Here is a 10,034-nt window from a genome sequence, read left to right on the forward strand (position 1 = left end):
AAAAGAAGAAGAAGAAGGAGAAGAGAAAAATTAACAGGATATGTGTAAGGATGCAGAGGAAATCATTGATATAACTTATGATGCCATCCAACAACATATTTATGAAGAAATAAATTATCAGATGGAAAAAAATAATAGATCCAAGAGACTCTACCTGGACCTACATACTTTTAGGGAAGAGCAAGAACAAGAAAAAGAAAGAAAAGAAAGATAAAGTCTGCAATTTGCTGAGAAGAGGGAATTGCAGATTTGGCGAAAGATGCTACTACAAGCATCCAAAGATATGCCGTAATTATGAAATATATGGTAAATGTGCGTATTTAGACGGATAGGGTGACGAATGCAGAGATCTCCATCCAAAATCATGCAAAAACCTAAAAGAAGGAAAATGATGTAGTTTCAACAAAAAATTTCTATATATATATCCTGCAACCATGAATGAGAGTAAGAAAACGCAGCAAACTGAAAAGAAAAATGAAAGCAAAAATGAAACAAAAAAAGAAACAAAAAAGCAGGCCGCGTATATACCGCGCTATGCACCAAAAGCCCCAAGATATGAGGCCTTTCAACCCAAATATGCCCTTTTAGAGCCCAACTACAAAGAATGCATCTATAATGGCAGGGGTTGGTGCAGATATGGGGATAATTGCAGGTATACACACAAAAATAAATATGAAGGAGAAGGAGCAATTATAATATAAAAGTTGGATTTTTTTAATGGCAGAATTCCGGAAAATGAAGAAAAGAACATCATATCAGAACATGAAGGAAGCATGGGAGAATCCATATTATTACCAATATTAAATAATGGGGATGAAAAACAAACCATAACAGTGACGAATGCACAGGGTTTAGTCGCGAGTAACTCTAAAAGGAAAATAGAGTTTTTAGAAGAACTAACCCAAATTGAAAAAATAGATGTATTATATATAAGTGAAACATGGTATTCCCAGGAGACTGGCAGTGATGACCAGATAAAGGGTTTCCAAACTTATAGATCTGACAGAACAAATAAGAATCAAGGGGGAACCGCAATATATGGAAGAGACATAAATCAAGGAAAAGTCTGTGAAAAATACAGCATCACAGAATGTGAATTGATTGCGGTAGAATTTGAATCTGAAAAACTAGTGAATATTGTAGTTTACAGACCCCCAAATACTAAGGAGTTTGACATAATAATAGAAAAAATAGATGATATATGTAAAAACCATAAACACTGGAATATACTCCTATCGGGAGATTTTAACTTTCCTTTCGTGGATTGGAAAGAACTGATAGAAGAAAGTGGTTGTATGTATACATATAAAAAAGAGAGTAATAGTAGCGCAGAAGATAAGAGGCAATTTGTAAAGCTTCAAGATATGCTATTAGAACATATTATGCAACAAATAAACCACATTCCAACAAGAAAGGAAAATGTCCTAGATCTAGTATTTGTGAATGAGGTGAATTATGTTAAAGAAATAATAGTGTATAACACGGGAATTTCACACCAAATGGAAGTGATGCTATATTCCCCTAAGCACTGGATTGTGACCTTTCTGGCAGTAGCGTCACGATTGCCATTCTGATTATAGTATAATGTAGACCAGATTTGGGCAAACTACGGCCCGAGGGCCGCATGCGGCCCTCCAATGGAATTTATGCAGCCCTCCAAATATTGGATATTAAATGTCCAAAATGATTTTATAACCAGTATTTTAAAATTGGAATGTAAGTAATCGGGAATTTGTTCTCGCTCACTCTATTTCTTTCCCTGCCCTTTTGTTACGGACAAAAGGGCTATTCTCTTGCCTGACCTCTTCTTTATCTCTTTCTCTCTGCTTTTTTATCTCTGTCTCTCTATCTTGCATTTTTTCTCTATTTTATTTGCATCCTTTCTCACTCATTATTTTTTTCAATCAGACGGAAATAGATTTTTTCATGATTTTAATTTTCTTATTCTATTTTATTTATTCATTTTTTAATCTATAATTGGCCATCGTTGAATAAAGATGCAGTTCGGCATCTGGGATGGGCGTATGCGTGGGTGAAGCGTGTATCGGACACGTTTGCTACCAGAGGCCAGTGGGATTAAATCTCAATAGTGTACAAAACGTTTTGGTCATGTTGTAACTTTGTTACCGCGCCAACGAGTTTATTGCCTTATATTCAATCATTTCAGTGTCCTGGCAGATTCCAGAGAAAAAAGACGTTGGACATTTTATTTCAGCACAGCTTTTACTATCTTTCAAACTTTACCCAAAATGAGTGATTCGAAGCCTTCTAAAAAACGAAAAATTGAAGACGAATGCAGAGTATTTAACAAAGAGTGGACTGAAAGGTATTTCTTTACTGACGTCGGAGTTAAAGCTGTATGTTTGATTTGTCATGATACAGTTGCTGTTTTCAAGGAATACAATTTGAAACGGCATTTTCAAACCAAGCACACCAACTTTGGAAGCAATTTATCAAAGCAAGAACTGCAAAAGAAGGCAACTGATCTGATGAAAAGTTTGAAGAAACAACAAAAGGTGTTTGAAAAAACTTCATCTTTACAAAGGAATGCAACAAAGGCAAGTTTTGTATTGGCAAATAAAATTGCAAAACAAAATAAGTCGTTTGCAGAAGCAGAATTTATTAAAGATTGCATGGTTGATGCTGTCAGTGTTGTGTGTCCTGAAGTCATATCTAAAGTGGAAGCCATATCTCTGTCACGAAGAACTATTGTTCGTCGCATAGATGCAATTGCAATGAATATTCAAGATCAGGTGTTAACAGCCAGTGTTAGTTTTCAGTGGTTTTCTATTGCTTTAGATGAGAGTAATGACATTCAGGATACTGCCCAGGTACTCATTTATATCAGAAGAATAGACGAAAACTTCGAAATTACAGAGGAATTGTTATCTATGGAGTCTCTCAAAGACACTGTTACAGGAAAAGATTTATACAATAGTGTTATTAACAGTCTAATCAGGTCTAGATTAAGCCTGGATAAATTGGCAAGTATTACAACGGATGGTGCTCCTTCACTCATAGGTAACCACTGTGGCCTTGTGACCTTGATGAATGATAAAATCAAAGAAGATTTTCCATCGCACAGTGTGTTGTCTTTTCACTGCATCATACATCAAGAAAGCCTCCGTAGATCATCTTTTAAACTCAAACACGTTATGGATCCAGTGGTGCGTGCAGTGAACTTAATAAGAGCACGGGGACTGAATCACAGGCAATTCCGAAGCCTCTTGGAAGACATCGAGGCTGATTTTACTGATGTGCTGTACCACAACAATTTCCGATGGTTAAGTATGGGGAAAGTATTGAAGAGGATGTGGGACGTTAAAGAAGAGGTTGTCTTGTTTTTTAATATGAAAGACATTTCCTGTGACTTTTCAAGGGAAATGGAGTGTGACGAATGGGTTTGTGATTTTGCATTTGCTGTGGACATTATGCAAAAGCTGAATGAGTTAAACACAAAACTACAAGGCAAAGGTTTATTTGCACATGAATTGTATGTGGAAGTGAAAGCATTTCAATTAAAACTTCAACTTTTTTCCAAGCAGCTTAAAGAGCAAAACTTTGTTCATTTTCCTCTGTTGAAAACACGAACTGTTACACAAGCACTATCAGACAAATAGAGTTACCAGTTGACGGCTCTAAGAGATGAATTTATCAGAAGATTTGCCGATTTCAAGGCAATTGAAGGGCAGTTTGATTTGCTCAGCTCACCTTTTGCCTGTGACGTTGAAACAGCTGCTGAAGAACTGTAGGTAGAACTGATTGATTTGCAAGCCGACAACTCTTTAAAGAGGCTCTTTGAAAATAAACCACTGGTCGAGTTTTATGCATCTCTGCACTCAGAAAAGTTTATAAATCTGAAAAATTTTGCAAGAAAGATGTTTGTGATATTTGCATCAACTTACATATGTGAGCAGACTTTTTCTATATTGAAAGTTAACAAGTCAAAGAACAGGTCACTTTTCACAGACTCAAATCTCCAGTCAGTGTAAAGAATCAGTACAAGCAACTTGACACATAATTTCAACAAACTGGTAAATGATTGCAGTCAATTGCATCATTCTCACTGAGTCATTTTGATACTACTGTTGCTCAGTTGCTGAGCGACTTTGCTTGTCTAATAAATGTTTATGTTTCATGTGAAGTTACTGCTTTAAAATATCAATACAAATATTGCTTGTCTTTAAATTGAGTTACTTTGTTTTCAAGCAAATATGCTTCATGTGAAGTTTTCCCTAAATATATAAAATATGTCTTTTTGGATTTAATTTATATGTTTACCTTGAACTTCTACTCCAAATTATTGATTAATGAAAATATATTATTTTTCTATTTCTTAAACAGAGTTACTTTGCTTTTTTTTTTTTAAATAAATTGTTTTACTAAATAAATGCGTTTCATGGAAATCCTCTAGTCTACAGTACTTTAAAATGCTAATAAATTAAAAATTATTGCATTTTCAGTTTGAAAACAATATATTTTGGCTATTGTAGATATCAATTATACTGGAAAATATACTATGCGGCCCAGTAAAATTTTATTTTTTTTAATGTGGCCCTTACACTGAAAAGTTTGCCCACCCCTAATGTAGACGGTGTGGGACACTGATTATTTTTTACTGTTAATGTATAAGAATTTCCTTAGATATATTCTTCTGGTTGAAATATGTTTTGCTTGTATATATATATATATATATATATATATATATATATATATATATATATATATATATATATATATATATATATATATATACATATATATATATATATTTTCATATATATATATATATATATATATATATATATATATATATATACACAAACACACACACATTATATATATATATATATATATATATATATATATATATATATATATATATATATATATATATATATATATATATGTATATATATACATATATATATATATATATATATATATATATGTATATATATATATATATATATATATGTAAGTATATATAGGCTATATATATATATATATATATATATATATATATATATATATATATATATATATATATATATATATATATATATATATATATATGTATGTATATATAAATATATATATGCTTAGTTTATGCTATGTTAGACGGAGAGCCTCCAATATGGAGGAACATTAACGGGCGTACCTAGATCAATTCACCATCAATTCAAAAGCAAGTGAAATTGTATTAATTCAATTGCATTAGAAATTGAATGGTACGAAACTACTTTGAGCTCAAAGACGAAGAGCCATAACATGTAATAACTCTGACGTAAATATGAACGATATAATTTTTTCAATTCGATTTTTTAGTGAAAGGTATCTGTGACTGGTGAAGAAATGAAAGATATTGACGGGAATACTTGATTGATAAATAAATATTATTACAAAGAATTTTTATCTTTTTCAAAGGGAGATTTATTTCATATTCCCTCTGATTGTGTCAACTGATAGAAGTATATTATATCATACTTACTATTTTGAATTTCAATTAAAGTAACACCATATATTTGTCTGTAATCTGGATACGAGGTGATAATAACGTTATTATTATTATAACTATTATGGCTATTTTTATCAATAATGTTATTATTAGCCAAGCCACAACCCTAATAGGAAAATCAGGATGCTTCAAGACGAAGAGCTTCTACGGAGTAAATTGCTAGGAGAAGAATAGAAGTAAGGAAATAAATAAACTACATAAGAAGGAAAAAATATTAAGATGAGTATTTTATTATCAGTAACAACAACAGAGAGAGAGAGAGAGAGAGAGAGAGAGAGAGAGAGAGAGAGAGAGAGAGAGAGAGAGAGAGAGAATCTATGGAAGAACAAATAAAAAACGAATAAATGAAAAAAAAAGAACAAAACCCTCAGAAGAATAATGGAAGTTAATGGCCGGACAAGATTACAAATGGAACAATAAGAGAGATTATTTGAGTGCCAGATGGGGATTAGATCATGATGAGGGGTAGATGGAGATGGTTTGGGCATGTTCTTCACACTCCGCAAAAGAGATTGGTTCACCTAACGTTCAGCTGGGCTCCAGTAGATACCAGAAAAGCTGGAAAAGCAAGGCATACAGGACAGGACTATGAAGCGCGAAGTAGGAGATAATGAATGAAGTATTGAATTGAAAGCTCAAAATAGAGATACCATTCGAAATCAAATCGAGGCCCTTTGCGGCATTAGGCGTAGGAAGAGATGATGATGATATCTTTTCAATTATACCATCTCATGCCCTCTTATTTTATTGATGATTACATACACAGACGAGTTTAGACTCTTACACACAATCCGATTGACTGTTAGCTAAACTGTTAAACTGTTTATCATATTACTATCCACCTAAACGTTGTCAATCTATTCTCATACCATTATCGAAGAGTTGGAGCTGAGGGGGGAGTGACTGCTCCCCGCACTCTAGTTCTGGGGTGTCTGGATATGCGTGGATGTAGTACGATAGAGAGTAAAAAATATGAGATTGGAAGTATTTTTAGGTATGTAAAGAAGGATATATTGGGTTTGAGTGAAACAAAGATAAAAGAGAAGGGTGAAGTGTTGTTTTATGAAGTGACTGGTAGAGTGTCTGGCATTGAAAGGGGAAGAGCAGGAGAAAGTTTTGCTTTATTTTTAGTGATTGGTTAAGTAGTGGAATGGAAGGAGATATAATCTAGGTTAATATGTATAAGGGTTAGGTTGCGAAGGTATGGTTGAGCTTTTGTTATTGTGTATGGGCCAGGTTGTGAGAAAAGTGGAGAAGAGCGGAATGAGTTTTGGAATGAATTAACTAGGTGTGTAGGACTGGGTATAGGGAATTATGTAGTTGTCATGGGTGACTTAAATGCTAGAGTGAGGTTGGAGAGGTAGTAGGTGTCATTAGGAAGTATGGCGTACCAGATGAAAATGAGAGTGATAGGAGACTTGTAATATTTATGTTGAGCAAGAGATGGTGATAACTTCTAGTTTTTTCAAAAAAAAAAAGAAAAAAAAGTATACATGGGTAAGAGTTGCAAATGGAAGAGTGGTAGAAAGGGGGTTAATGGATTATGTGTTGATAACTAAAAGAATATTCGGAAGATTGAAAGACGTGCACGTGTTTAGGGTTATGGCTAACGGTAAGTCTGATCATTTTTTGGTGGAAGGAAAATTAGTTGTAGCTAAAGAGTGGGGGAATAGAGTGGGGGGGGGGTGTAAAAGGGAGCTAGTGACGGTTGAAGAGTTAATAAAACCAGAGGTAAAAAGTGAATATCAAGAAAGATTGAAAATGGCCTATGACAATGTGCAAATAATAGAAACTGGTAACTTAGGGAAGTGGAAGTTACTATTTATGCCTACTGTATGTACAAATAGAACTATCTGTAGCTTAATTGAGAGCTTATATTCAAAAACACATCTCAAAAGATTAGCTCTCTCTCTCTCTCTCTCTCTCTCTCTCTCTCTCTCTCTCTCTCTCTCTCTCTCTCTCTCTCTCTCTCTCTCTCTCTTTAGAAGTATTAAATTTACTAGTTCAATATATAGGCGGAATTCAAACTCAGCTGTCAATGGAATTCCATATTAGTATTGGAATAAATCATGTTATATTTTTTCTTCAGCATTGATTTCTCATACTGGAAAAATTCTGAAGTTTGATTTTTTATATCCTATGTTATTATCATTATTATGATCGAAAGATTAAAGCCCTGTTGATGGACCTTGATGCTTAGGAAGGTGTAGACTCAAATGGTATTTTCCTTTGTTTTTTTAAAAAGACAGGAGATTTCTTAGCTCCAAAGTTATCTGTTATTTTGCGCAAGTTAGCAAAAAGAGGAGCTTTTAGCACTTGTTGGAGAATTGGTAATGCTACTCCTCTATGTAAATGTGTCTGTGGCGTCCAAGTCACACCGATTACCACCCAATTTTCTTAATTCCCATATTATCTAAAGTTTTTCAACGTCTTCTGGCAAAACGTCTTAATAGATTTGCTGAAGGTAATTATCTATTCCCTTGTTTACAATCTGGTTTTCGTAAAGGCCTTGGAGCATGTGAAGCCTTTCTTACAATCTCCAATGCTGTACAGAAATCCCTTGATTGTGGTCAGGAAGTTCGTATGAGTGGCCTTGATTTTAGTGCTGCCTTTGAGCGTGTTAACCATGAGGCCCTTGTTTTCATACTCAAACAGTTGGGAGTGGGTGGGTTGTTTCTTAGCATTATTATTGATTTTTTAAGTAATAGATCTCAAAGAGTTGTTGTTGATTGGCACCATAGTGAGTATAGGCATGTGATATCCGGTGTTCCACAGGGTAGAGTTCTTGGCCCATTACTTTTCCTACTGTATACACATGACCTGTGGTTTGGCCTAAAAAACAAGCTTGCTGCATATGCTGATGATGCTTCTCTCTTTGCAACAATTCCCTCCCCTGAATGTATATCTGGGGTTGGTGAATCCCTTAATAGAGATTTAGCTAAAATTAGAGCAGGGTGCAAATTATGGAGTATGAAGTTGAATCCTAACAAAACTCAAATTATAATTGTAAGTAGGTCAAGGACGGTGGCTGCACAACATCTGGACCTCATTATTGATAATGTTTCTTTAAATTTGTATGACTCTTTTAAAATTTTGGGTGTGATTCTCGACAGCAAATTTACTTTTGAGAAACACATTAGGTCTGTGTCTTCTTCAATTGCACAAAAAAATGGTGATCAATCTATTCTGAAGAAGTATTTTAATTCTCTCATTCTACCTTGTTTTGAGTATTGTTCTCCTGTCTGGTGTTCAGCTGCTGGTTCTCATCTTAATCTGTTGGAAACAAACTTACGGTCTATTAAATTGCTTATTCCTGATCTAGATATTAATCTTTGGCACCGTCGTTCAATTAGTTCATTATGCATATTTCATAAGATTTCTCAAAACTTTAACCATCCTTTACATTCAGATCTGCCTGGACAATTCTATCCTGTTCGTAATACTAGACAGGCCGTTAATTCTAATAGCCAGTGCTTCTCCATCATGAGGCTCAACACTACACAGTTTTCTAGAAGTTTTATTCCAGCTGTTACCAAGTTGTGGAATGATCTTCCTAATCGGGTAATTGAATCAGTAGAAGTTCAAAAGTTAAATGTTGGAGCATACGATTTCATGTTGACCAGGCTGATATGAGTCTTTTTATTGTTTATATATGACATATCTGTTTTTGACGTTGTTAATAGTTTATATAAGACATATCTCTTTTGACGCTGTTACTGTTTTAGAATGATATATTGTTAATTTATAATTAATTTATTCTCATCATTTATTTATTTCCATATTTCCTTTCCTCGCTGGGCTATTTTTCCCTATTGGAGCCCTTGGGCTTATAACATCTTGCTTTTCCAAATAGGGTTGTAGCTTGGCTAGTAATAATAACAATAATAATTATATACAAATATATATATATATATATATATATATATATATATATATATATATATATATATATATATATGTGTGTGTGTGTGTATATATATATATATATATATATATATATATATATATATATATATATATATATATACATATATATATATATATATATATATATATATATATATATATTATATATATATATTATCATTATTATTATTATTATTATTATTACTATCCAAGCTACAACCTTAGTTGGAAAAGCAAGATGCTATAAGCCCAGGGGCCCCAATAGGGAAAAATAACACAGTGAGGGAAGGAAATAAGGAAATAAATAAATGAAGAGAACAAATTAACAATAAATCATTCTAATAAAGGCAACAACATCAAAACAGACATGTCATGTATAAACTATTAACGTCGAAAACAAATATGTCATATATAAACTATAAAAAGACTCATGTCCGCCTGGTCAACAAAAAAGCATTTGCTTCAACTTTGAACTTTTGAAGTTCTACTGATTCAATTACCCGATTAGGAAGATCTTCCACAACTTGGTAACAGCTGGAATAATACTTCTAGAGTACTGCGTAGTATTGAGCATCAGAATGGAGAAGGCCTGGCTATTAGAATTAACTGC

General features: G+C 33.3%; 1 protein-coding gene across 1 annotated transcript in view; it reads left to right on the plus strand.

Moving 5' to 3' along the window:
• Window positions 1–2,249: 2,249 nt before the first annotated feature.
• Window positions 2,250–10,034, plus strand: part of LOC137622536 (general transcription factor II-I repeat domain-containing protein 2-like) — a 16,124-nt gene continuing 8,339 nt past the window's right edge. Inside the window, exon 1 of the mRNA XM_068353140.1 lies at window positions 2,250–3,401. Coding sequence (XP_068209241.1) covers window positions 2,250–3,401 — 1,152 coding nt within the window. The remainder of the gene's footprint in view (window positions 3,402–10,034) is intronic.

This window comes from Palaemon carinicauda, chromosome 29 (assembly GCF_036898095.1).
Source record: "Palaemon carinicauda isolate YSFRI2023 chromosome 29, ASM3689809v2, whole genome shotgun sequence".
Lineage (NCBI taxonomy): Eukaryota > Metazoa > Arthropoda > Malacostraca > Decapoda > Palaemonidae > Palaemon > Palaemon carinicauda.